The 27,918-nt window shown below is 36.0% G+C and overlaps 4 protein-coding genes across 6 annotated transcripts; 1 reads left to right on the forward strand and 3 right to left on the reverse strand.

The window, feature by feature from the left end:
- Positions 1-7,484: 7,484 nt before the first annotated feature.
- On the forward strand, positions 7,485-9,250 carry LOC130731210 (transcription factor bHLH94-like). The gene is made up of 3 exons (XM_057583429.1): positions 7,485-8,118; positions 8,322-8,741; positions 8,842-9,250. Exons 1-3 carry the CDS (start codon positions 7,507-7,509, stop codon positions 8,935-8,937), a joined length of 1,128 nt encoding a protein of 375 aa, XP_057439412.1. The 5' UTR covers positions 7,485-7,506; the 3' UTR covers positions 8,938-9,250.
- A 4,863-nt stretch (positions 9,251-14,113) lies between these two features.
- Positions 14,114-17,671, reverse strand: LOC130731211 (uncharacterized). Its single transcript, XM_057583430.1, has 10 exons — positions 17,438-17,671; positions 17,297-17,366; positions 17,061-17,186; positions 16,901-16,964; positions 16,712-16,799; positions 16,265-16,349; positions 15,947-16,003; positions 15,652-15,765; positions 14,916-14,986; positions 14,114-14,807 (listed from the first exon to the last, which is right to left on the reverse strand). The coding sequence occupies exons 1-10, from the start codon at positions 17,557-17,559 to the stop codon at positions 14,375-14,377; spliced, it is 1,230 nt and encodes a 409-aa protein (XP_057439413.1). The 5' UTR covers positions 17,560-17,671; the 3' UTR covers positions 14,114-14,374.
- Positions 17,672-18,220: 549 nt separating this feature from the next.
- On the reverse strand, positions 18,221-21,503 carry LOC130731212 (GDSL esterase/lipase At1g54790). Of its 3 annotated transcripts, XM_057583433.1 has the most exons (6): positions 21,202-21,503; positions 20,213-20,456; positions 19,692-19,892; positions 19,389-19,555; positions 19,008-19,278; positions 18,221-18,691 (listed from the first exon to the last, which is right to left on the reverse strand). In XM_057583433.1, the coding sequence occupies exons 1-6, from the start codon at positions 21,436-21,438 to the stop codon at positions 18,423-18,425; spliced, it is 1,389 nt and encodes a 462-aa protein (XP_057439416.1). In that variant the 5' UTR covers positions 21,439-21,503; the 3' UTR covers positions 18,221-18,422. The 3 variants fall into 3 exon arrangements, with proteins under 3 accessions (XP_057439416.1, XP_057439415.1, XP_057439414.1); XM_057583432.1 differs by lacking the exon at positions 20,213-20,456 and having other exon boundaries at positions 21,207-21,503; XM_057583431.1 differs by lacking the exon at positions 21,202-21,503 and having other exon boundaries at positions 20,213-20,548.
- A 185-nt stretch (positions 21,504-21,688) lies between these two features.
- Positions 21,689-26,710, reverse strand: LOC130732740 (kinesin-like protein KIN-1). The gene is made up of 15 exons (XM_057584732.1): positions 26,560-26,710; positions 26,310-26,412; positions 26,033-26,076; positions 25,478-25,507; positions 25,261-25,383; positions 25,137-25,162; positions 24,900-24,981; positions 24,173-24,214; positions 24,053-24,086; positions 23,828-23,903; positions 23,539-23,758; positions 23,360-23,451; positions 22,685-22,859; positions 22,435-22,611; positions 21,689-22,228 (listed from the first exon to the last, which is right to left on the reverse strand). Exons 1-15 carry the CDS (start codon positions 26,671-26,673, stop codon positions 22,115-22,117), a joined length of 1,452 nt encoding a protein of 483 aa, XP_057440715.1. The 5' UTR covers positions 26,674-26,710; the 3' UTR covers positions 21,689-22,114.
- Between the last annotated feature and the right edge of the window lie 1,208 nt (positions 26,711-27,918).

The following is a 27,918-nucleotide window of genomic DNA, read 5'->3' on the forward strand; positions in this document are numbered from 1 at the left end:
TTGCAAACTTTTCTTGAAAAATATAAACAGGGCGCGGCGCTAAGGATTGTGCTTATTATAAAATGGTTATAAAGAAAGACCTTCAGCTAAATCACAGCTTATATATATAAATGTTTATCATCATCTGCATTATTTCTTGCAGGATTTATTTGCCACATTTAACATTGCTAAATATGATTAATCTCTCACGAGACTGGAAGATGCACATGAGGATGAGCTGTTAACACATCTGGATGTATAAAATTTATATAGATGATAAAGACCTTGCATGCAATTTTAATATCTATATAGGATATCATTCATAAGGGACAATGACTCATCCTAGACCTGCTGGCCGGTTGTATGCATAATGCATTAATGCATGTTTTCACTTTTCAACATCTGGGCAAAAAGAACATCTTAATAAACCCCATTTTGTTTTCATTTACGGATAGTAGCTGGACATAGACAAATTTTTCGTTGTCTCCTGCAAGTCAAGTCTAATGCATTAATTAAAGCTCTCAGAATACAACTCTCTATTCTTCAATCCAATCCCTAGCCAAAAATCTAGAGTGACTTCACCCGATGTTTAGCACTTTAACCTGGAGCTTAGATTAACCAATTTAGATATATAATCTTAAGCAAATTTAATTTTCTAATTAAAAATCAAACAAATTAATTGAAAGCTGAGAGATGTTTTTGATGATGTACATGGAGAAGAAGTTTTGAGGAGGAGGGTTGGAGTAACGAAGAAGATGACTATAGTGTTTTTGTTGAAATTGGATTTGGCAATAGATAAATTCCATTTTAATTTATTGTTTAGGGTGTGGAGACAGGGTGATGCTCGTTGTTGGGGAGAGTCACGGCGATGACCCATAGGGCAAGACCGAGGGAAAACACCAATGAGATCTTGGACACCACATTTTAACCCAAAACCTTAAGGCATTAGGTTTATGAGTCCATCTCCTTATAAACTCTCCCTCTTACCTTGACTTCTCCGATGTGAGACTTGACTCTAATACTTGATTCCAACACTCGTGGCAGAAAGGAATGATGGTCAATTCACGGTAGCTTCTAGTGGCGAGGTTGGTTGTTTGTTGGAAACAATCCAGGAGGAGATGTGGTGGTTCTAGGGCTCAAGTGTAGTATAGAGGAACTGTAAGAAAGGGGAAGAGGATGGACCGCGAATCATTAAAAAAAATCATAGGCAAGAATAACTTGTGCACAAATAAAGGTAAGATTTCACGTTGTTTATTGACTAAAATGAAATTGATTGCACAAGTAAAGGGGAGGCGTTTAGCATGGACTAGTTTTTTCTGGTCAATGGTTGCACCACTCTCCTTTTGACCTGCTATTGCAGGTTTCCCGGTTTTTAAAATAAAAATACATATTTATTAATCAAGATATTAGAGTATGATTATTGATTAGTGAACTAGTTAGTGGATAAATTATCCCAACCCATAAAGCTTCACAAGTTCTGCAGATTTTTCCGGGGAGGATGGCGGCGAACGGCGACCCGTGGCAGCGCTGTCGCCGGAGAAGAAAAGTAGTAGAGGGTCTTGTTCCTCTCTTCGTATAGAGCACGGTGGTGGTGGTTTCGTGGCCAGCGGAGGCCGGAGGAGGGAGATATGGCCAGTTGCAGGTCGGAGGCTCGCCGGCGGAGGGAGGCGGAACGGAAAATTTCTTGAGGGGTTTTGTTGCGGACGGTGAGGGGAGTTCAGTGGTGGTGTTGGTTTCTCCAAATGGTGAGTGGTTCGCCGGAGATCGGAGATTGAATATGGCGGCGGCTAGGGTTTCGTGGTGGCTCCGTTGTTGCTTCGTGAAGGAAACATGGAGGTATTGGTGCTCGCGGCTAGAACAGAGGAAAAGGAAGGAGAAAACCCATTCACGCCGAGAAGAAACAAAACCCAGAGACAAGAACGATGATGGTATGCATGAGTTGTTGTGGCTACTCTCTTTGCATCGTTGTGGCTACTCTCAAGTGCAGACCCTCCTGTCGTTCTACCTCAATTTCAACCATGTGATCAAGGGAACACTGCCTGGATGTGGAGAGGCAGCGCCCACCACCAAGACCATGCGAACGGGATAATTCTATTCCTTGAAGGTTGCAAGGCTTTTTGGTAGTTTTAGTGGCAGGTTTTAGTGTACTTGATTAGTGCTATGCTTTTGTTGAATTGCTGTGTTTAATACCCATGGTCTCTTAGACCGTTCTTTGTACATTCTGGAGTTTGGCTTCAGCTTGGATTAATGAAATGACATCAACCATTGACAAAAAAAAATGAGATTTCATGATTTGCCGTTCACAGATTCGGACATCACGGTTTGGGGGCTTTGGTGGAGGTGGGTGAGAGGGGAAGAGGTGAGGGTGGTGGTGAAGATGAACTAGTTAATGATCATTTAATTTGACCTAATTCAATTACCTAATAATTAATTAAAGATTAAGAAAATATATTTTTTGATTTTTTTTCAAAAACTTACTATTGTGGGTCAAAAGGGGGTGATGCAACTTTGCACCACCAAAAAGTGGTCCATAATAAATTTTTCCAAGTAAAGGCAAGATAGTATTGGGGAGATTGAAAACACTACATATCTGTTTGGTTTTTAATTAGAAAATCTGTTTGAAACATTGAAATTTGAGATTACGATTTTCAATGCACATTTAGTTAATAAAATACATTCATTGCTTTGAATGAATGTGTTTCACATTATCTAACTAAAAACCAAACAGGCTCTAAAAGAACCCGACGACATACATATTTACTCAAAAAAATTAGATACTATATTTATAAATGTTTTATAAATTTTACAAAGTCTTTCATCTCACTCGATCCACACCAATATACGTACACTCAAGATGTGTTGATTGAACATTTTCCTTATGTTAATTTTGGAGCACATGGATTCTGTGAAATTTTCTGACGATTGAAGTGTTCTCCTCTCCCTATGGAAAAAGTTCAAAAGCTTTTTATATTTTTTTCACTATGAGCTAGCTGTGCAAGAATCTCTGAGTGTGTCAGCTTTCTTTGGTTTTCCTTTTTTCTTGACATTTGTTCTCATCACTGCTGTTCGTACTTCCGACCGTGCTATTTCCAAATGACGAATCCTTTTCTCTTTTTGTCATGCAAATTTCCTCACGCTCCTTCACCAGAGTTTGTGCTCACGCTCCTTCAATTAGAGACTCCAAAGTCCAAACTCCTAACCTCCAAACGCTAGCTGTTTGATAAACACGCGCGCGTAACTACACGCGCGCGTAACTGTTCTCTCTTGACGTGGTTTCTTTTCTATTTTTCTATTGTTGTAATCAATGTGGCGATAAATCGATGAGGCTCATGTGTGACTAGTTTAAAGCAGAACATTGCTGATTCACATGCTATGCTAGCCATTGCACTGTGATATGAGTATGAATGATATTTTTTTTGATAACATGAGTATGTATTTTCGAATAATAGTTCATTCACAACTAAATACTACGGCAGAGACCATTTGGACCATCCCTCTTTACTATTCACACTATCCTCTTTTTTTATAATTCCAAAAATATCCCCACATAGAAAACATACAAAGCAGTAAAAAAAAATACTCTCACAATCTCACCTTCTTCTTCCTTCTTCCTCTTCCACTCTCACCTTCCCCATCTCTATTTCATCTTCTAAATCAATATATCACACACCTTGAAGCTCCAAATCAGTGTAGAAGATAAGTGGGTGAGATCAAGAGAAGATTAGAGGCTCAAAATAGGTGAGATTTTGGGATTTTTACGGGTTTTTCACGTAAATCTGGGTTGAATATGTGGGTTCTGATTCGTTTCGCCACTTAAAATGCGGACGTTTAATTGCTACCGCTATTTTAGTAGCGGTAACTTCCGCTATCTTAGTAGCGGTAACTTCCGCAATTAAAATAGCTGTAACGTCCGCTATCAAGGTAGCTGTAACTTCCGCTATTAAGATAGCGGAAGTTACTGTAGTTTAAATTACAATTTTTGTTGCAGGTTCTAGTTTTAGTGTTTGACTTGGTGAAGTTTGTTGTCTATTAGGAGCATTATGGCATCCCCGCTGATCTTATTGATTGGGCTCGCGGTGTAGGTAAAGAGAATGGTTATGTTGTTATTGTGATTAGGTCTGACTACGGATCTGCAAAAAGGAAGCCTTTGATAACATTGGGATATCAACTTGGTTACAGCTATCTTGATAGCGGAAGTTACAACTATATTGATAGCGGAAGTTACAACTATCTTGATAGCGGAAGTTACCGCTATCTTGACTGCGGTAGTTACCGCTATCTTGATTGCGGAAGGTTTTGAATTTAACAGACGTCGATTTCCCTTATGTTCTGTCTAATGCTCACGTTTGTTGGGGTTATAAATGTATTTTTGCACTTAAGGGGATGGAATGGATAGTAAAGAGGGATGGTCCAAATAGTCTCTGCCTAATACTACACACACAACTTTCCGATGTATCAAAAAAAAATACTAAACACACTAACAATGAATGTGAGAGAAATAATTATGAGGTTGGAAAATGAGAAATTATATGAGAAGGAATGCAATAGAAAAAATATGTGAGATATACAAATAGATATGATAAATGATGTATTATACCTAAGTTTGTTTGGTTTTTTTTTATATAGAAATAAATATGATAAATGATGTATTATACTTTAGTTTGTTGGGTCTTTTTATATATAAATAGATATGATAAATAATGTATTATACCTTAGTTGTTTGGTCTTTTTATATATATAGGAAGATGTCAGAGTATCGCCTCCTAGGGTACGTAATAGACTATTAACTTTGAGAGATTCGAGTGTAACAAAATATTAAGAGAAGTGATTTGAGTTGTTCTTCAAAATATGTAACTAAGATTGCATGACTCTATTCCATAATCTAACTCAAGATTTGATGATTGTCTTCTCATCATATGTGGAACTTCTCACAACATTATTGCTGATGAAACCAATTTACTAAGGGGAAAGACTATATATGGCTTGTTTGTTTTCTTATAATTAGGGCGAGTTCCAAAGCAGAAAAGAGAATGGAATATTGGAGAGAAATTAAACGCAAGAACAGACATGCTCTAAGTTTATCTATGTTTCGACTTTCAACATTTGACATACTCCAACATATGTTGATTCCAAAGCAATAAGATTTTTGTTTTTTTGTCTGGAAATCTTGGAACGTGCAACTTTCGTAAAACTAACACATATAAATCGGATTAGATTCCATAACCTGTTTTTAGTATTTCACATTAACATATTTGGTTTCTTGGTACTAGTTGGTACCTTTAATTTATGCAAATGAGTTTGAAAAACAATCCTGCTTACGATTATTTTCTTAACATTTTCCATTTAAATAGTATTATGTTCACTACTATCTTCCATTAAAAAACTTGTAACTCTCTAGTCGAGTTGGTTTTGGAGTATTAGGAGCTAGTATATGACAACAGTTGTTGGTTGTTGTGTTAGAGTTCTCATTTCTCTGGCTTAATTCATCGGATTTGCTGCTAATTAACGTGAAGCTAAGCCTAAATTAACAATAATACGACAATGCCCTTCGTGTTCCATTTTGTACCACAGAATACTTTGAAATTTGTTTGAATAATGTTATACGATTCCTTAAAAAAAAAGTTACTCCATATGATTGAATTTAATGCAACTCCCAGAATCAAGTTGTTTTAATTATATGCTATCAATCGTGACTCGTGACGAACATCATTTTCGTCCTCATAATTTGGACCGTGCATCCTGGGATACAAAGACTTCAATTTGCATCAACTGTTTTTCTTTTGGAAGGAAACATGTAACATGGGCTACTAATTAATGTCTTACCAAAATATGTGCAAATTGAAAACCAATATGTGAACGTGACATAACTAGACCTGGCTGCTTCTCCCTGGACTGCAGAATCTCCATTTTAGTTTAGATGCAGGATTTGACCACACATGTAGAGGATATTATTCGAGTTGAGACAATTCACAGGTATAACTCGAACTCAAAACCTTTTTTGAAAAATCAGATATCAACCACTTGAACCAATCATAATTACTTGTTTGTTCCAATTCATATTTAAAGAGGCAAAACTCCTATCATATCTATTTTGGGAGGGCCCAACGGTCATCGGCCCGCTATAGTTGTGGTTGGCCCAAAATGCTCACAATTAAGTGAATGTCATGCTGGTCGGCTATGACGACCAAGGCGTCGGCTATGACGACCAAGACAAAACCATCATTCATCTTGAAGAAAAGATTACGTTGTTAGAGTTAATGGTCAAGTTTTCTGAAACATGGCTAACACATCAAAGTCACCAACACAATAGGTTTGCAATGATAGACCGTCTCTTAAATTGATCACTTTGAGTTCTATAATACAAGCTTCATCAGTATTGTAATTTATGCATTACTCATAATTACTTTTACATTGTTCTTTTAGACTTAAAGATTATTCTCTCTCTAATCCATTACTGAGTTGAGCGTCAGACTACACATGTGTCTCCCTCGTCTCTACACCAAAGTGCTCTCAACCACACTTGCCACTGTCCACCACACACGTTAAGATGAACATCATAGCATATTTTATTCATCTATTTATTTATATTGTAAATACTTGAAATTGAGTAGTTACTTAAAGATAATTAATTAAGCTACTAACCACTTGTCTCAACATTAATGATAAGGACAAGTTATTTCTTCTTAATATTGAAGTTCATGCATGCACACATTTTCTTTGTCTCTCATTTTATAATGTGTATATACAATAAGGAATAAGGAATCATGATTAATGAAATTTCCATGCCTATCCACTTTTACCTTATGGAGACATAAAAAGAGAAGAAAAAATTAAAAAATATAATATGTAATGTGATAAAAAGAAAAAATACGTGAAAATGTGATAATAGAAAAAGGGTGATTGCTGTGGTACCTTAAGCCAGACTAAGGTGTGGTACCCAAAATGAGTCGGTTCAACAATAAAGACTCATGTACTGGTTAAAATTTTGATTGTGTTCTATCGTAGTAATGCAGCATTCCATTCTTAGGGACGTGAGATTTGAAAGTTGTATTTTCTGAGCTCTGTGCATCCATCTATCATGATCATTTTACGCGCATCTCCATCACCATCATTCGTTTCCACCACTCGTACATTTTTAATCAAAAAATGAATTTCATGAGATAAAGTTAATTGACAAGTAAAGTAAAATCTAAAAATATAGTATTTATTTTGAATAACATGATAATAATCTATAGAATTACTTAATGGGGTACCATACCCAACAAAAATTGAGGGTACCACAGAATTTACCAAGAAAAAGTTATGTGTTAACCTATCATTGACACTATTGATGACACAATGAGGTAGCTTAAACTTTTCTGAATACATCTTTTTCATTCAAATAATCTTGACATGAATAACAATTTAATGTTGCAAATCCCTTCTCTCCTCACATTCTCAAATTCCACTTGTATCTTTGTCTGCCAAATACAAGTTCTACTCTATTTCACGTGCAAGATACTGTCCATATTTTTTATCTTCACCTCAATGCCCTTTATATATAAGCTCAAAAGTACTGAAGTGAACACCACATCAACATGGCTTTTTAAATATTCTTCATCTTCTTCTTTTGCTGCATCAAAATCCTGTGCATGTGTGAGAAAGGTAAGAGCCATGGCATTAGAAGCAGTAGTGTATCCACAACCACAAGACCCGTTTGGTTATGGAATTAAAGACCACAACTTGTTAGCAGATGTTGAATTAAGCAACTGGGGCTACGAGGATTTCAACTTAAACCTTGAAAATGAAGAACAACAAGGTGGTTCTATTTCTATCTGCAGTTTTCTCGAGAACCAAACAGAAAATTACCCTTGTGTAGATTGGAGTCCACAATCCATGGAAGTGGAACTACCACACAAGAATGAGCAGAACATGTCAAATCCATCTTCAGATGCCAGCAACTGCAACACTCACAACTTAGATAGCTCAACTTCAACCCCTTCTCCTCCCAAGAGGCGCAGAGCCAGAAGCAGAAAGAACAAGGAAGAAATTGAGAACCAGAGAATGACTCACATTGCTGTAGAGCGCAACAGAAGAAAGCAAATGAATGAGTATCTCTCTGTTCTTCGCTCAATCATGCCTGAATCTTATGTCCCAAGGGTACTTCATTTAAGTTTTTGTTGTTTATAACATGTTTGTATCAGTTTCTCTTTCGTCAGAATCAATTATAACATCCAGAAGCTGCTAGTACGAATCAACTACTAATAGAAGCTTCTTATCAGAATTGATTTTGGGTCATGCTTAAAAATATGATTTTGCTTTTGGGTTACTTAAAGTTTTTTTTTCTTCACTGATGAGTGCAGGGTGATCAAGCATCAATTATTGGGGGTGCTATTAATTTTGTTAAGGAGCTTGAGCAGAAGCTGCAATTTCTAGGTGTTCAGAAAGAAAAGGAGGGGAAATCTGATGTAATGGCAATTGCAAATGCAAATTCAAATAAGCCCTTTTCTGAGTTCTTCACCTTTCCACAGTACTCAACAAGTGGTGGTAGTGGCTGTGAAACTTCCACAGGCAAGGGTGAACAATTGAGTGCAGTTCAATCTGGGATTGCTGACATTGAAGTGATAATGGTGGAGAGCCATGCAAATCTCAAGATAAGATCCAAGAAATTTCCAAAGCAGCTCTTGAAGATGGTCTCTAGTTTGCATGGTATGCGTCTCACAATCTTGCACCTGAATGTCACTACCACTGGAGAAATTGTCTTATACTCTATCAGTGTTAAGGTTTGTCTATTGTGTCTTGTTTTGTTCACTTTCCACAAACACTTTAGCTGTGTGTCTCTCTGGCTAAAGTGAAGTGTGTTGTTGAAAAACTTTGTTGTAGGTGGAAGATGATTGCAAGCTGGGATCAGTGGATGAGATAGCTGCAGCTATATATCAAATGCTGGATAGGATTCAACAAGAGTCAAATTTGAACTAAGATCTAAACTTGAACTAAGTGCATGTTTGTTACATGGTAGATTTTCATGGTGGAAAGATAATTGATTATGGGAGAAGCTACTCCAAGTAGCTTTTGTGGTAGCAGAATTGATTTTAATGATCTGAACGTGAATCCAAACATATATAATTTGAAGTTTGAACCTTTCTTTTTAACCTCAAGACCTACCCTATTGGTGATGGTGGATATTAATTTCTCTCTTTTTTCCTCTTGTACCTAATTATTGCAATGGCTGTTCATTTCTCCCTTTGTTAATCTAATGATAGTGCCTCCATGTGGGGGCTCCTTGTTGGAAGTTTTTGGTTTTATTCCTTCTTATATCTGTCTTTCTTGCTAGCTACTTTTGATATGTTTTCTCTTTTCTACCTGTGTTCTATTTTTCTATGGGTGCGGGACATGCCTGAGAAGGTTGTGAGTAGCTTCTATAAGTGATCACAACACCAAAATCAATTCTGGGGTTAAGCTTCTTGAATATGTTTTGGTGATAGAATTGATTCTGAGAAAAAAAAAACTGATTCAAACATGCAAGTTGTGTATTGTGTTTTTGACATATTAGAGTGTGGGTCAATAAATTTTGCCTACCTATATTTCATAGTGGTAGGTCCTTTCGGTCTCAACCACGAGCCACATAGTCACACCCAAGTTGATAATATATCTAAACAAATTTGAATGGAAATGGTAGGAAGAGATTTCAAGAGATTTTCACATACTATTTAGTCCTTTTTTTTTTCCTTTTATTTGTTTTAGTTGCAATTTTTACAGCTAAACTGTAGTTGAAAAAAAATCCGGATCTGATATTCATTCTTGTCTCTTAATCAACAGTAGCTAATGTGAGATAAACACCAACTCAACTTCATTAGGGAGTTCCTTTTCTTCAAATGCAAGGAACAGAAGGGGTTTAAGACTCCAAATCTTCAAGATTCTATATAATTCCCAAAAACATCAGAATTATCTAATTAATCAGCACTGCACTTTTCTCAGAGCTACTTTTTTTATGATTTGACTCGAGCATTACTTTAGTAATTTTCTGTAAAATTAATTAAACAAAAAATAACAAGAAATCAAATTTGCATTATATTCTGAAGGAAAGCTGACATGATAGTGTGTTTTTGTATTTACGGTCAAATTGAAAAAAAAGAAACACGTTCATTCCAATCACATAAGAGACTGAATTGGCCGAAAAGCACATTCAAGTTGTTGAAACGTGTGCTAATAGAAATACAAACACAACCTAGACTTGGAGCAAAAGGTAAAAGGGAAATAGTTTTATCTGCTCTACATGTGGAGTTGCATTGGAAGAATCACAACTTTAGAAGAGCTAAACTTTCCCTGCATGCATTGATTTTCTATGCTTCACACAGAAGAACAGAACCAAGAAGATAAGGTCGTCAACACTATATATCATCATTATCAAGATGACTGAATCAAATGAAACATAGAATCTACAGATAAATGTAGCTTCTAAATGTACATGTATTATATGATGGAATTCTTTTCTAAAACTTCTACTTTTACATAAATTTCAAAAAGAGATCAATGACAAGTATCATCATGACACCGAGGAAGAAAGGGAGAATGAAACAAGAACAAAAAGATGTGGTTGTGTATGTATGAGTAATGATATATACACACCTCATTTTTTAAACACTCAATTTTCACATCTTTTTATTTCTATCTCTCTCATCTTATCATCTATCACATCTTATATTTTCTCACTCTTACTTTTTTTTTTCTTCCTATCTCTCTCACAATTCCACCTCTCCACCTCAAAAGAGACCTCAAAAGAGAGGTGTGTATTAAACATTACTCGTGTATGTATGTATATCCCGTTTTTCATTCTCGTTCACTTTCTGAGTCTATATTACTTTTAACAACTACTAAAAGATGCAAATGATTAGGGAGTTGAAGGTGAAAATAATGGCCCCATCCAGTTGTACGATGTTCACAGGCAAATTCCCAGGTGGAAAAAAACACAAGAAAGTTCAGTTGTAGTGGGGTCATCGAATATCTTCAACAGCAATAAAGCTACAAATGCATTTAAAACTGTTCTTTAAAGTGAGAACCTTTCTGTGGATACTATTTTAATTTCAGAAGTTTTTTTGAATGGTTTTAAGTAAGAAAATACAGTAACTTGTCTAGGTAAAAAAGTTTTCCCTTGGTTGATTTATTTCATCATGGAACTTTGAGCTTAGCATGATGATTGCTTGAGTATAATGGACTAGCTTTTTCAGCAGAGACCATTCAACTATAATGTACATGTTTAAAAATTTGAGCAGAAACTAGGGATATGAATAGCTTCTAAATTTGAGAATTGGTTATGACAAAAGAGAAGTTAATCCAAACATGCTAGATCTTGTGCTTGTTTTTTTATTTAAGTGGAAATTCATTCTTTACTCATATCCTAAACAATAATGGTATAGATTTTTGTTTCCACTCATATAAAGGATCTTCTACCTCAACTACTGTTTTTCAAATTTTACAACAGGATGTTCTAGTTTCAACTAGCCTAAGCAATAATAGAACGTCTGGTACTTGTTCTTTATGTTTGAAATTTTTAATATATTCTCAAGTTTTGGTTCTACTTAATCAAGTTTTGTTTATATGTAAACCGACTGTTTTCTAAAACTAAACAAATCATCTTTATATCCTTATCAAGATTAGTCAATTTCCCATCACATGAAGCATAAATCATTCACATTTCAACTTTAGGAATAAAGTAGTGTCAGATGATAATGGGTGTTGGCTTCGGTGGTACACTTAAAAATTGGCACACGGTGGTCCAGTTGAATATATACCTTTAGATATAATAATAAAAAAATCAACGGTTTAGATTTAGATATTTTTAAGTAATTTTAAACTTGCATTCCAATATTATCCTTTTCTCTACGGTCTTTGTTCCAGTTCCAAAACTAGCAGCACCACCAAGAGCTCCGGTGGACGTTGTCATCTCCGACGGTGACTCAAGCAAGCGCCTCCGATCAATTTTCCGGTGACCCAGCAACCCTCTGTGATGCAGATCTACATGGTGGCTGAGTTTCGTGATACATCTCACTCTCTCTCTCCCAAATCAACAAAAAGGAAAATGTAAGAAAAGAGCTAAAAGATCCAAACTCACAAATCTGGTGATGAAACGAATGAATCTGAATCTGTTTATGCTGCAAATGAAAAAAAGAAGAAGAAAAAGAAATGGGTATGTAAGAAAACCTGAAATTGTTACTGTAAATGTCACCCTCCCTTAATTTTGCTAGCAAAAAGAATAGATCTGATCTGAAAACAAACAACTAGGTCATTAATGGATGGAACAAAAGGGGGAAATATGGAGGGGTATTTTCCAGCGGATGAGAGGCGGTGGAGGGCTGCCGGTGATGATGCACATTTACTTCCTCCATGGATTCCGGCCAACTTGTGATTCATAAAAAAAAAATTGGGAAGATGAAAAATATTTATGGGCATTATTGTCATTGACTATTAAAATTAAAGTGTACCACGGTGAGTCACTTTTAAAGTAACCCACCGAAGACGCCGTCTGATAATGAAAATATTATCGTCACAGGGAAAATAAACTAGTGAATTGTGACGAGAAGCATAGCACAGTAATAGAAAAGATCACGATTGTGTGATTCATGTCCTTTTCAGATTTTACTGTAACTTGCATTATATTTTAGGTGTCGTCACCCAGTTTTTAATTGCCAGATTCAATAAAAATTCACTGGTTGTTGATGAAGCCCCAGGTTGTCTTTAGAAGATTCCAACTCTAACACCAGTTTGTCATCATCTCCTTGTTGTCTTGTGGCTGTGGGGAACATTACGTTCAAAGATTCCAACTCAAATTTTTTTCCCTCTTTCACGTATGATTAGGTTGAAGGCAAAAGTATGGTTATTTTAATCAAACAAAAAAAATAATAGATAAATAGAATATTATTTGTGATAATGAACATTTTGAGTTTTTTGACACTCAGAACTAGAACTCAAAAGCTACTCATAAGATTCTCCCTAAAAATAATTTTGACCTCAAAAAGAACTTTCAAACATGCACTGGAACTTCTAAAAGCTTATTTTGATAAACTTTTCATAAGGTTTTGCATGAGTGCTTATACCTCCATATTAGTTGCATTTGAGTTTATTTCAACAAGTTTATCAAATAAGCTTATAAATAAGCATTTATCATTATGTGATCAGTATTTATTAATAAGCACTTATGGATAGGGGATGTATCATATGAGAATGATATTCTTATGTGAGAACATAAGAATAAATCATGGTCGTCAGATCTAATCATAAACGGTCAAGATTAAAACAATTTAATGATCACATGACAACTTAAAAATGTCATGTTCATCATGTTTTAAACTTAACCGTTCATTATTAGATCTAACGGTCATGAGTTATTCTCATGTTCTCACGTAAGAACATCATTCTCATATGATACATACCATGTAAGTATCATTTATATCAAAAGTCAAGACAAATAGATTGGGTTTGTATCACATCTATGAAGAAAATAGGTAAAATACAAAAAGAGACGCAATAAGCCTTGCAGCCAATAATTTAATGACATATCACGGAGACCACAATGGAAACAGTGACTTACTTTCTTTCATCACCAGTACAAAAGAAGAAAAAGACACAAACTTCAAAACAATTGACAATCAACCCAAAATAGGAAATGATATAAAAGCGGAAAGACATTAATAATTGAAGGGGGAAAAGTGATTGTGATTATACCTTGTGTTGGTCCACATAAAAAACTGCTGAAAAGCTTTTGAGATTAATTATTGTCAAGATTCAATTCAACATGCCCTTCTTCACAATAGCAAATAAAAGTACCCTCTTCTATTCGGAATTCGGAATTGATACAATTTGAAGAACCAACCATACCAGTTATGTAATACACTAAAGTTAGTTACAAGAAGTTAAAATGGCAGTTAATCTGTTAATATTGTTAGCTAATAGTAGTTACTTGAGTTAGTAGTTAGACCATGATTCTTCTTTTGGTTCCCACTTCGTTGATGTGGGACACTTCTTGTTCTTGTATAACTCATGTACCAGTTTTGGCACTAAGTGAATGAATTACAATTTTTTCGAATCATAGAGCTCTGGTTTCATCATCCTTCGTCTAAGCATTCATCAACTTTTCTAAGACAATAAGTAGAAAGACTGAGAATAACTTTCAGGAATCTGAATAGAAAATTGACATGGCGTTCAACATGAATGGAATACTGAGAGTAGCTTAATGTGCCTACCTATAGTTCAAGATCAAAACAAAGTATTTCAAATCATGGGTTTCTAATTCTATCCTTAGCAAGTTTTTGACAAACTTTGTACACTTAGGCCTGTCTCTATCGATTTACTCACCATATATCTCAGAACTTTTCAAGTAACAAAGGAAATGATAACATGTGAAAGACAAGTGATCATCTTATACTTGCCTGATTGTATGACTGCAAGTGATACGAAGTAATCTTACACCAGTTTGATTGTATGACTGCATGTACTGGAGGAGATTTACGGGCTTTAGTGAATCAGTTAGGTCCATAATATCGAGCTTAGCTTGGTCCGCAAGAGAAAGAAAATAGTTGAAAGTTTCAACATTCCGCACAACACATGCAATATAAGCCACTGGTGCTTCCTTCGACCGGCCATCACAGCCATCCTTATTAACTGCTTTGCATCTATCTTCGGATCTGTCACTAGCATCTTTATAATTACGTTCACCATTTTCGTCTCTACCGTTTGGAGAGAGGCGCTTACAACTTGTACACTCTCCGCAAATCATCCGATTCAAAAGAATGGTAAGTACTCGAACAAGATGTGGCAGGCAAACTGGATCATATATCACATCTGCACCCATACTGAAATAAAAATATAATAAGAATGACATCTTAACCAATTTTAAGGAGCAGTATAAGAAATAACTTTAAATCCCAGAGGTAAAATAAAATTTAAAGTTCAACTCTCACACAACATCTGGCATGATATCTTGGAGTTGGCTTTCTGATGCAGATTCCCATGGCAGATACAGGCATTGTACCTGAGATAAGTGAATCAGTGCACATCATATAGCAGCAGAACCATGACAAATCAGTGTTGTCAAATTGCAATCGCGGTGAGCCAAAAATCCGCTATTTAGCAGCGAATAGCGCCCTATAGTGGGCAATAGCGGCGTCGCGATTAGCCAAAAATCCGCTACGCTATAGCGGCGTAGCGCCTCTATAGCCGCTATTTGATAACATTGACATATACAATTCAGATTAACTTTTGCACTATCCATACAATATACTAGTACTACTTAAATCGAGAGGAATCAAAGGGTGCAGATCCCATCTAGTCTACACCAGACAGCTTTGATTTTAGTTTTTATAAATGTTTATCAGCATAGACTAGACTGCGAATGAAAGGATAAAAAAATTTGAAAATGATAATTTAAAGATTAATCTTTCATGAACAAAATACACAATCATATGTTGGAACTATGCACCGGAAACTACTGAAAATATGGATAAGGGGGTGTGGTAAAAATATGGAGTAAGCATGGCTCTAGGAGATAAATCAAAGATTTAAAACATTAGAAATTATTATTTAGTATTTATAATTTTTTAGCCAAGAGCCTAATATCATACACAAAACCTGAGAAATCCATGCTGTGAGGGTTACACTTATATAAGCAAAATCCAACCTGTGCAAATTAAGACTCACCGTGCTTGGATCTTTGTTTCTTTGTGACGTGTCAGTTTCAGCATTCAGGTTGTTCAACTCCAAATTAAACTTCATGTTAGCTAAAGTTGATAGGTCACCATCAGTTAATGTAACCTGTTGAAAGACAAGAACTTAATTCCATGTTGACAAAATATGACTACAATAAAATCACCCAATATAAAAAATCCATAGCATTTTTGCTACTTTAAATCTGACTCTGTTCTAAAGCATACTAACACAAAATTCCTTTGTTTAAAAGTTTCATGCAGAAGCAATCGAGTATAGTTGGCTATACCTTAGAAGCTTTCACATGGGCAAGACATAATCCAACTAAGCCAACTCCTGAACCAATCTGTTTCAAATTTTAGGTAAGTGCAACAAGGTATAATAAGAACAGCTGAAAGCCTCTCAAATAATGCAACAAATGAAATGAAAGAAAGTTACAAACAGAACATGGAAACTTCAGCTATTGCGAGTGCACAAAAATTTCTTAGAGCTTCTCTGCTAAGTGGACATGATCACATAATTGTAACATCACATGCAAGGACTATTCATGATTGTTTGGCATTAAAACTGCTACAAGATTCAACAAGCTCTTAAACACGTAACTGACCTCAAAGCATGATTTATTAGAAAATAATTCTGGATGAGAAAGTATTAACTCAGACAGAAACAGACTTGATGGCCATATGGAGCACCTGCACAGCCAAACCCCAATACCAACTTTCAGAAAGTGAGCTTTCAAAACATACTACGTACACGTGGCATATGCATAGTGGGAGCACAACTAATAAAAACCATAGAGCAAGCAAACAAATTCCCAAATCAGCAGCCTTGTTGAATTCAATATATGATTCAAAAAGCAAGAGAACTGATTGACATTTAGTATCATGGCTAATGTATGCACGTTTAACTCAAAACACCCTATTGACAAACAGGATTTACGGATAGAAACAATTAAACTACCCACATACTGAACAAATATACAATCAGTAACAAAACAACCTTGAAATTTGGCATTCTACAATATTTTTTTTTAAGGAATGAATTATGAGCTTACCCGGTATCACCTTCAAGCATGTTCAGAGAACATTGCAATGGAAAGACCAGTTCCCTCGAGGGCGGACAACTTAGTAGTTCAGAACAACCTATGCATACAAGTTACCAACCAACGGTAAGCTGAAATAAATAACATCATAAGAACGAATGGAGAACCGTCACCGGAATTATGATTTTATAATTTACTTACCATCAGGAAAAAGAAATGAAATTCTCTTGCAGATTCTTGCATCTCTTTTGCTAAAACTATCATCCTATTAAAAAAAAATGACAAAAACAAAATTGTCAAACCTAAGACCAACCATTCGCAGGTAGAAAAACGATTGTTGTTAAAACCTAAAGAGAAAAACCTTAAAGGATGTCATGTACTGAGCATACAGTTCATAAAGTTGGTCCAACACATAGCCATGATCGAACTCAACTTGCCAGATAAGTTTCTTAACAAAATTCTTCAAGTAAGGAGCATGAAAATCACCCTGTGTTCATTCAGCATTGTGTCCAATCAATCAAACAGAGCAATGCAAGGAAACGCAATCATCATATGAAGAATTCAAAAGGAGAAAGAGTAGAGGAATTTGAAATTTACAGGAGTGGATAGGCAATGGTCCCAGATGAACTGTTGAACTTGCTCGGTGATTAAGCCTCCGCCACACGCTCTGCAAATGCAACTCTAAGTAAGAAAGTGAAAGGAGGAAGGAGCAGGAAGAAGTGAAGAAGAGAAAGGAACCTGGCATGGGAGATCAAGCATTCGGAAGGCTCCATAGCTAGAATTGCAGAAAGGAGATTGCGGCAACAAGGGAGAGACGGATCGAGCTCGAGCTCGAGCTCGTGCTCTTGCTCCGTCGCCATAACTTCCGATAACCGCTTTCGCTTCCACTGCAGCCACCACCTATCACCCCCAACATGAACATAAACACGGGCCTTCCCCGTCACTCGAGATTTGGGCTCACGGCGCAAGACAATTATGGGCCTTGACCATATTTGAAGTGGGCTTATGAAGCTCTTAACTTTTTTTCTTTCTTTAAGGATATCCTCCACGCGAGACAATCATGTTCGAGTCGAAAACATTCATGTTATAGTGGGGTTAAGTCTCTCAACTAGTATTTTTTTTCCAACTCGATTATTTAAGGGGATTGAACTTGGTATGCAACTCTCCAATCTAACCATAATTAGATTTTTGAATTACTTTTTCATACTTTTTTTTTTTCAGTTAGCCCCATAATTTCTTTTTCTTCTCAAAGTCATGAATTAGATATATGGGTCTAAATAAGATGGGGCTTAAGTTAGATGAGACCAGGTTGACTCGGAGCACAAGGTAAAAAGAATTATGAAATAGACATAGAACAATTGTTTTTAATGGAATAGAAAGCACATTTAAACTACTGAGCGGGGCGTCTAGCTCTAGAGGATCTTCCTGACGAGAGAGGCCCACAATCTGAGATTGAAAAAACAAACTAGAACAAATACCATATGTGCTTATCCCAAAAGGTCCACTTGTATACACACCATATGATGAAAGCCTGAATGTATAAAATTTCAAATCCTTGAACATTATCACGCAGACTATGTTACATAGTCCTTTGGACCAATCTTTAAAAGGCTGTCATTACTATGAGCTTGACTGTGATTCAAAGTTACAATCAGCTATTACTTTCACTATAACAGCACACAAAGAATCAAATAATTATAACAATGAACATATTACTCAGAAGTCAGAACTTGAGCTTGAGAAGGAAAGGCATTCTGTCTGAGAAAGGAGGGTCAGAGTACTTCCCAGTAAGAATCTGTGATGCAACATATTGATTTGCAGTCTCGGTGTAATGAACCCCGTCCCAGTTTATATACTCAGTGCTGTCATTACAAGCTTTTGCTGTAATGGTGGTTCCATTCAAGGTCTTTGTTTGCCCACAATTAACTCTACTGTCGTAGTTCAATGGTGGACCTCCATATCCACAACAAGCCATAATAGGTTGTTCAAACCCTGCAAACATATCATCAAACAAATTTAATTCTCCCACCGTTTCTCCCACAAACAATGTAGTTATCTGAAGATAAAAAAAATGACAACAACTAAAGCCTTATCCCATTAATTGAGATCGGCTACATGAATCGGGTGATCCACGTTAAAGATATGGCCAATTTTAAGTTGCTTGCTGCAGGCCTAACATAACCTTCCTCATTCACCTGGGTTTAGAATCAACTATGACACAGCATAGGCGGAGTTCCGAAGGCCAAAACAATGAAATTTGGTAAAATTGAAATGTGGCAGATAAATATAATTTTCAGGAGATACTAACCGTATCTAGAATAGTTTGCAATGAGGTTAGATTTTATGGTGAAGATATCAAAGTATGTGACATTTGCATCTGGATATTGGGCCTGCAATTTACTGCAGAGAGCATGAAGCTGTAGATTAAAGGTTTTAGCAGCCTGGTTGTGTGAACTAACACATCCTAGTTCGTCAAGCTTTGATGGATCAGTTCCAAATTTGGCAACATTCTGAGCCAAGCATCCGAGAGGGCCTGTATTGTGTATCCAGAAATATCTAGCCCCATCGTCATAGAGTTTCTAACAAACAAATTACAGAAATTGAGAACTTGTATATGTTAATCTCAGTGAAACTATGTATATAACCAATGGAATTCTAGAAATTTTAAAGCAGGTAATTTGACACCAACCTTTATTCCAGTTTCAAATTCTACAAGAATTGTAGGAATTGAGGCAAGTATTTGGTCCAATGTTTTTGAATAAAATGCACCAGCAAGATCATTCTGGCCAACGTCAAACATGTACAACCCCTTGTCAAAAATATCTTCACTTGGGACATACTTATCAAATCTCCTGCCTGAAACGTTATTGTAATGATTTTAGTTAGCATGAATGAATGAGATATAGATCAACCTTAATTGATATGATGAAGTGGTGATGAAATTTAATGATGTTTGAACTTTTTGAAGACATTTGATTAATTTAGCAGAGACCTTTTGCAAGCAATTCAAGAGCCCGAGATTTGAATCTTAAGAACTGAGACACCTGAATCCCAAAGGAGAAGGGGCAGATGGATGATGCAGTTGCTGGAAGGATAGTTGATCCTGCTGCAGCAAAGTTGCAACCTTTCTTAAAATTTGGCAAACCTATTGAATCCAGATAGGCATTTAGGAATGGCAAGTCCATTGCATCCACTGCAATCAAACAACCAAAACCACATGGAGCCATGCATCATTAGGAAAAGCAAAAGCAAAGAAAATGCAATATAGGAAAAAGAGACATAAGAGACATAGTGCTGTTTGGAAATCCTTCAGTTGATTCTAAAGTCAGAATCAATTCTAGAGAGAAGATTATGTGAGTAACTCCTGAGTTCCAGAATTGATTCTGATGAAAGAGGAACTAATCCAAACATGCTAATAATCATCTACTTGAAAACAGAGAAACTGAGGAATGTGAGGAAGACATAGATCATGTGGACATTAACACAAACAGGTTATGGAGATTCATTTATTACTAAGGAAATCAATGATGAGGCGACCATCGGAGTATCTCCCTGATGGTACATGAAAGTAGGTCTGTCCATTTGGCGGGGAAAGGCTCTCAATACCGGCGGCAATAAGGGCACCGGTATCAGAATTTGAGTCACCAAAGTTGAAAACTGCTGGTAAATCAAAGTGGGTTGATTTAGCAGAGGGTAAACAGATGACAATGATGGTAAGAGTTCTAAGGATACATGTGATGGTGGCCATGGCTATGGACTATTATTGAAGGGACAGGTTTTAAGCCTCGCAAAGTTTGCTTGTGTTTCAAACATCTCCTATATAGATAGCAGGTGTTTGTTTGTTTGCAGTTTGGTGAATCAAACTTTCAGTTGAAGTAAGTCATTATTATTATATTAAATCAATAACCAGTAAGTCATTACTTAGCAGCAACTTTTTTTTTTGGTAAAAAAAAGTAATTGACCGAAAATGACTTAAATCCCTGCAGAAGCAATTCAGAAGCAATTTCGCAGCATTTAAATAATTGATTTCTCATGTGGCTGTCATCATTATCAAGCTTTGAACCATCTAAGGGCAGGATAACAATGTAACTAATTTTGCACTAAATAGTTTCAAAAAAAAAATTGCCCTAAATAAAAAATTAATTATTTTTATAATAAATTAAAGTAAGTCAAACCATCTCCATAATGAGTGACTAGATAGGGGTAACAGAGGGAAAAAGATGTGCATGTTTAGAAACTCTTCTACAATTGATTTTGAAGTCATAATCAATTATGGGATAAGCTTTTAAGAATAACTTCTAGGTTTAAGAATTAATTCTTATAAAAGAGAAGTTGTTTCAAACATGCTATAAGTAACTTAGCTTATAAACTCTTTTTGGCATACCATATTAAGAAAGCTTCTTTCATTATTTATCTATGTTCGTGCTTAATGAAGTAGAAATGCTTGCTGAGTAAATTATTAATGCAAAAGTTATAAACTGTAATTTTAAGAGATGCTAAACATTACTTAGGAAGTCCACTATGAGACGGCCATCAGAGAACCTCTCAGGTAGTGTTTTGAAATATTCCTGGCCATAAGGTGGACCAAGCTGAATGCCCAACCCTGCAACAAGGTCACCTGTATCCGAGTTTGAATCACCGAAGTTGAAAGCTGCAGGGTAACTGAACTCGGCCGAATTCGCCATGGCCAAACAAAAAGAAAATAAGACAAGTTGGAGTATTACATTCTTGGAAGCCATGGCACTCGTTTGAAATGGAACCAACTACCAGCCAGATAGGTGGATATATACCAATAAATAATAGCTCTGTATATACACTGTTATGATAGAAAATGATTCGGTGCCTTTTATATATGTGCGGCCAATCAGTTGCTTCAAATAGGTAACGTGAAGCCCAAAACAAAACAAAAAACAAGAATGAAAAACACCTTGCTTTAGATGGTGTAAAAGCAAGTGAAAGCCAAAAGGAAACTGTTCCTTGTTCTTTGAATAACGATGTTATGCTTATAAACATTTAAATGAATCAGACTTGGATAAATCGTGCACCCTCAACATTGATTACATTACTACTAACGCAAGTGAGTGCAAATCTTTCTTATGATAGACTAGCTCGCGCTAAAATGTTCAGATTTACAGAAAGAAAGAAAAAAACTATAGTATAATAATTGTCCAGGAGAGGGGGGATAAGAAAAAAATGCTAATGTGTTTCTTTCGCTTGGAAAACAGCACTAGGGTGGGTGGTGAGGGTAACTAAAACTTGAGAGAGCACCATCATGTGGTGAAAAAATGCTAATGTTATACTAGTAACCATATAAGGTACCACAAGTAGTATTTAACAAAGGCCGGTAATGCATGGTATATGGATGAACAGTTAATGACTTGATTCCATCCATCGTCTTGGTGAAATGTGACCCAATCAGCTAGAGAAAAAAGATAGGATGCCTGAAATCATAGCTTCCTTGTAGGACAGAGATTTCGTGGTCGTGGAGGCATCAACTTTGGCCCTGAGAATGCTGTTCTCTCTTTTGAGCTGTAAAATTATGTATGCAACAACATGAACATTTGTATTCCCTTATTATCATAATCGACTTCTTTTAGCATCCTAAGGAATAGGACCTCTAACTGGTATAAAGCTGCCTAAAAAAACTAGTCAATAGTGGTGAGCTAGTGATGAAGGTAAAAGCAGTGAGACAGTTTTATCAGTGAGAGAAAGATTCTACCACATTTTTCTAGTACCTCATCAACAGTAACTGTTAGCTTTTCCAAGGCTTCTTGCAGAGAGGATATAGTCTGCAAGGTTAGATCTTCTATTTCTAACTCCTCTTCAACTGATGAAGGATCGAAGAGAATGCCCTCTTGTATGAAAAGTTCCTCTAGTAATTTCACATCTTCAACATTCAACCTCTCCCTCAACTGCATCAACAGAAGTTTTATTGCCAATTGTAATTACAAAGACGTATAAGGGATCCCATAACAATATTCTCACCTTGTCTAAAATTCTAGCAGATGACTCGTCAGTTGGTGGAGAGGAAGCAATGGAACCTGAGTCGCATTTATCTTCATTGCCATTGACACGAGGTGGTGGAAAGGAAGCACTGGAACCTGAGTCGCGCTTTTCTTCATAGCAATTGGGACGAGGTGATGCCTTTATATGTTTCGCCCTGCTCCCAACATCATATCCAAAATTGAGCACACCCCATCAGCAGAGTAGAACAGACCAAAAACCACCCTTACTTGACCTCTAGCAGTTTATCAAAACGATCGAAAAATTAGTGTTACTACTAATTCAGCCTATGTACTCTCAGTAAGGTCAATAGCATCTACCCATTTCTGGCAAGTCAGTAGTTTTATTCCATCCAGCCAGAAAACTTTGAAATTTTCTTTTTTCAAGTTTGAAGTGAGATTGAATTAAATCATCACGAGTACTCAGATATTAGATGGAATGGGGTTGAGTTATTGAATGGAATATGATAAAATAGATCCCATCATGATTTATTTCACTCCACCTTAGTTTAATCAATTCAAACAACAGCAACAAATATCATTTCATTTCATTATATCCTCCTCCAGTCCTCCTCCTTTCCTTTTTCACCAATTCAAAGTAACCCTATGAAAAAGAGAAGTGAGATTCTGCTTCAATGCAATCTTGGATGACTCATACCTTGCACCAAAACGAAGAGTGGAGAGACTCTCTGATGCATTAAAAGCACTGGGGGAGCAACAACAGAGTAACGCAGTTCTAGCACTTCCACCCTGTGAGATACCATATACAGAACACTGATTTGTTGAATAGTGGAAATCATTTGACAATTGATACATTACAGGAGGGGAGAAACTAACAAGTGCATCCTGAAGAATTCGAGTGAGCTTGGAATCACGATAAGGGACATGGCTTGCTTTTCCTTGCAGACCACATGTAAGAGAATTTACAACATTCCCCAGAGCAGACAAGGATTTGTTTATAGTCTTAGCTTCATCTAGAACTCTTCCCTCAGCACCTGTTTTCTCCACTTTCTCTGACCCAGCCAAGTCCACTAGAATTAGTTTTCCGAACCTCGTCCTGTTCACAAGCTCAGAGTTTAAGAATGGTTTCAAGGCAATACCACAGCGATGTAGGACAAAGCAATACCTTTTCTCCCTGGAAAATACTTGCTTGATATTGAATATGTAAATACAATGACTTCTGCTGCTGGACACGTTCATTTCTACATGTTTTATGTTTAGGATGGTTACAGAATGCTAGTGACATTCCTGCCACTACTTTCACTTCCTCAAGAAGGCAGGTAATTTACCCTAATTTATTACTATATAACTTTAAAAACTGAATAATATTATGAGGGCCAAAGCAGGATACGGGTCTCTCCAACTGCCCGGTTAGCTATCCCCCTCTACATATTAGAGATCAGAATTAGAAGCCAAAAGACATTGTAAAACCAAATCCAAAAAAATGCAACCAAAGTTGTTCTTTTCTTACAGATAGGGCTTGCAATGCTTCAGTAGGGTCCAGTACAGTGGTCTGAAGAAAAAACTTAAAGGGACCTATCAGTACTATATGACATCAATTGAATAAGAATCACAAATTATATATTTTCTGTAAAACAAATCATCTTATAGCTTATAAGGAAGAAAGACTTTTTAAAATCACATATATTCCAACCTACTCTACTCACTGAATCATACCAATCTAAATAAGAGCGGCCTTAGGCTACTTAAAGCATGAAGACATGCATGCATGTGCAGTTGTGCTAACTACAAGCATGGGTTGGGATGTTATACCCATGAGGGAAGCAGGAATGCAATTTTACTTGAAGTTTCTCAAAACCAGTGGCAGTTAAGCTTGGGGTTGCACTCAATACATGAGTCATGGATCAGGATGTTAGTACCACTTGGGGAATCAAATGCTTACCACTAGGAGAAATTGATAACACACAGCAAATGTGCAGTTTTATTTTCTTAAAGTTACTTAGAGCAACTTTAATGGACCAACTCATGTGAGATGCTAAAGTTTATTTTATATAATTTTTAACTGATTTCCATGATTCTACATCATTTTTACTATTTTAACTAATATTTTATCCAACTCTTCAGCTTTAACATGTTTTTTTAAGTGAAACCTCACAATTGATCTTGCACTTAATTTACTTAAGTTATGTTTTTCAAATAAGATATAATTATATAAAGTTCACATGAAAACAGCTCACCTTTGTAACAGCAGGTAAAATTATTCCTTCTAGTTTACTCTCCTTAATTTTTATATTGTCTTTTGATAAATCAAAGAGGTCCCTGTACAAGCAGACAAACTTTACTGAAGTTGGAAATTCAGATCAAAACTAGCTTTTCCATTAAAATTCAGAGAACTGAAAGTCCGAAACCACTACTAGACTACGCCCTAGGCAGTTTTATAGGGGAGAAAAACTAATTAGTTTTTGGATACATACCTTACTTTCTCCATGTAGATTTCAACCTGGACCAATCACAACAAACAAATTCAAAAAATCACTTACTATAACCCGATTATTTAACCAGTCAGATTTTGGTGATAATAAATAAGTGTCTCAGTACCATTGACAATTCAACTGAGTATGTCATGTCTTCATCTGAAGTTCTTAAGAAATGAAAAAGTCCTTCTACAACTCTCGGAAGAAGCCCCTTCTTATGTTCATCACGTTCTTGTATACTAGGCCCCTGCTTCAGAAAAGTGGTCATTACTCATTTGAATTGCTGCATTTTAGGTCTCATAAGATCATTTTAGCACACTTTTAATGTGATAATACTTCACCTCCATACTATATGTCTTCCCAGCTCCAGTCTGCAATTGATTTTAGAAATACGAAATCTTAATTAGAGAGTCCAAGGAAAAAAGATTCATGAATTATGTTGAGAAGTTGTTTTGAAAATAAAAGACAGAATATTCATAATCACGGCTGACCCTCCTAATGAAAAATCACAGCTGATTTATTCTCTTGTGTCATCAGTAAAACTGAAGATTCAAACATCCCAAGAGGAATTTTCTGAGTATCCATGCAATTCTTCTTATACTTCAAAGCACAAATCACTAATAAGAACAGAATTCTTTAGTGCAAGCCTTAGTGATTTTGGACTTTTTCTTCATTGAATATTTAAAAGGGAAAATGCTTAGTTTTTGCATCCTGTATTCTTTCCTTACTTCCAATTAGCTAGCATGGAATTCAACACGGATATACTGTAAACATTTCTTTCTCCTTCCAAATATAAACCAAAAATTATTGAAAAGAGATATATTTGCACAGAATTTGAAATTTAAACACTAAGTGAAGAGGTTATGGCAAGTTAGGGACATGCTATGGAATCTTACCTGGCCATAAGTGATAATTGTCCCATTAATTGCATTTACAGCATCTGTTTCATTGATGGAAATACATATCAAATGGAAATCGTGATATCAAAAGAAAAGATAAATCTATACTCAAGGCAAGTGTCATTTTCCCAATGCAAACTGTGAATAAAAGTTTCATCTAACCAAAGTTGATACACTATTAGGCTCTAATGAAGTTGTAATTTCATACGGAAGCAAAAACTATTGAACATTTGCATTGACATGTAAATTTATCATGAGAATACTGAAGTTGTACCTCTAACTATGGGAAGAGCTAGGAACTGGTAGATATCAGCTTGCTCGGATTTCTCATAGAACACTCTATCAAAGCTAAACTCTAATTCTTCATCCTTCTCATCCTGACCAAAATTAACTCAGATTCATAACGGAATCCATAGCAAATTCGTGATGCACTCTTCTGCTTTTATGAGTGATAAATTTCACAGATCTAGTGTAAGTAGTGAATCAAGAAGAACTAGCAGATGCAAAATCTGAGAGATAAAAACCTTGAAAATGAAAGTTTCAGCATCTATGCACCGAACGCAGACAGAATCATCGCCGCTTTGCTTCTCCTTTGATGTCAGAGGCCTAAAGCGTGCACAAACAGTAATATTTGACATGATGCTCCACAGCAATCAGCGCTTTACTGCAATTGCTACTTCAAACCTATCGATTTCAAAAGAAACACTCAGAATCGAGATGAGAAAATTGGAATCTATCAGGATTTTCCTCTCAATTCCATGAACCAGTCATTAACATGAGGCATTCAACATTTCCAATTCAGATTCCTAGTTCCTATTCCTAAAAGCATTTTCAGATGAAATCAGAAATAAATTGAACGATGAATTGATTAGCAGAGACATGCACTGGTTTGAAGGTTGAAATTATCGTGATTATGGAGCGTGAGGCAATCTTCTCTCAAACGCAATTCAGTGTTAGAAGCATTTTCAATTTCTTAGGGTGCTACATTTTCTCGGCAACCAAACATCATGCAGCAGAGAGAAGAAAATTGAAAGAAAATGATGAAAATCACATCATCGATGGAAGAGAAAGGAACCTTACCGATGGTGAAGAATGAAGAACTTGCTCGCTCGCTGTGAAATGAAGATTGCGTGATCTTTGATGGCGGGAACCAAACTATAAAGGCAAAAAAAAAATAGCCCGGGCTGCCTGGGATTTGCGAAGTTGGGCCGAGAAAATGTTTCAAAGCCCAGATTCTTCTGCGAAGGAGATTTCGATCATCACTCTTTTGTTATACTTTGCGCGGCCCAAATTTAGTCTTCATTCTAATTTATCGGTTTAAGCCTGATCGGTGGCCTGTCATAGATCCAGTTTAAGATATGGTTTGACCTTTTAGATGGTCCAGTCACTCCGGTCTGACCTACTAACATGTTTACAAATTTATTTAACGAAAAAATATTCAGCGAGCTAATATGCATTCCAAAATATCATTGTATTTTTATTTATTTATATCAATAATAATAATAATAAGTCGATCTATTGGGTCAAACATGCTTTTTAATAGCCTAAGTCCTGCTTTTTTAGTTGATCAAGCTTTTTAAAAAAATGGGCCGCCTAATCTACTTCAACCCCTACTCATAATTTAAGAAAACATTTTCTATGTCATCTTAAAGAACACATTGTTAAGTACTTTTATAATAAGAACAAGTTTTTACATTGTACTATTTAATGTAATGCTTATTATCTTATTTACATATACTATTATTATATTTTCCTTATAAATTTATAACTAGTTGTATGTGAAAAGAAAAATTAAAATTCTTAGGTAGATGATTTTTTGACGGATGTCTCCACCTGTTCAAAAAATTATAGTTGTTTCTCTGACTAGGGGGTGAAAATATGCT

The sequence above is a fragment of the Lotus japonicus genome, chromosome 1, assembly GCF_012489685.1.
Source record: "Lotus japonicus ecotype B-129 chromosome 1, LjGifu_v1.2".
Taxonomy (NCBI): domain Eukaryota; kingdom Viridiplantae; phylum Streptophyta; class Magnoliopsida; order Fabales; family Fabaceae; genus Lotus; species Lotus japonicus.

Coding starts and splice junctions, on each gene's coding strand:
- LOC130732740 (XM_057584732.1), bottom strand. CDS start 26,673: ATGTCAAATATTACTGTTTGTGCACGCTTTAGGCCTCTGACATCAAAG. Junction 24,215..24,899: donor TTTTACCTGCTGTTACAAAG/GTGAGCTGTTTT, acceptor TTTTTTCTTCAG/ACCACTGTACTGGACCCTAC. Junction 22,229..22,434: donor TAACAGTTACTGTTGATGAG/GTACTAGAAAAA, acceptor ATAATTTTACAG/CTCAAAAGAGAGAACAGCAT.
- LOC130731212 (XM_057583433.1), bottom strand. CDS start 21,438: ATGGCTTCCAAGAATGTAATACTCCAACTTGTCTTATTTTCTTTTTGT. Junction 20,457..21,201: donor TAGTGGACTTCCTAAGTAAT/GTTTAGCATCTC, acceptor CTTCAATAATAG/TCCATAGCCATGGCCACCAT. Junction 19,279..19,388: donor AATTTGAAACTGGAATAAAG/GTTGGTGTCAAA, acceptor TTTGTTTGTTAG/AAACTCTATGACGATGGGGC.
- LOC130731211 (XM_057583430.1), bottom strand. CDS start 17,559: ATGGCGACGGAGCAAGAGCACGAGCTCGAGCTCGAGCTCGATCCGTCT. Junction 16,350..16,711: donor ATGCTTGAAGGTGATACCGG/GTAAGCTCATAA, acceptor TTGGCTGTGCAG/GTGCTCCATATGGCCATCAA. Junction 15,766..15,946: donor CCCATGTGAAAGCTTCTAAG/GTATAGCCAACT, acceptor GTCTTTCAACAG/GTTACATTAACTGATGGTGA.
- LOC130731210 (XM_057583429.1), top strand. CDS start 7,507: ATGCCCTTTATATATAAGCTCAAAAGTACTGAAGTGAACACCACATCA. Junction 8,119..8,321: donor CTGAATCTTATGTCCCAAGG/GTACTTCATTTA, acceptor TGATGAGTGCAG/GGTGATCAAGCATCAATTAT. Junction 8,742..8,841: donor TATACTCTATCAGTGTTAAG/GTTTGTCTATTG, acceptor ACTTTGTTGTAG/GTGGAAGATGATTGCAAGCT.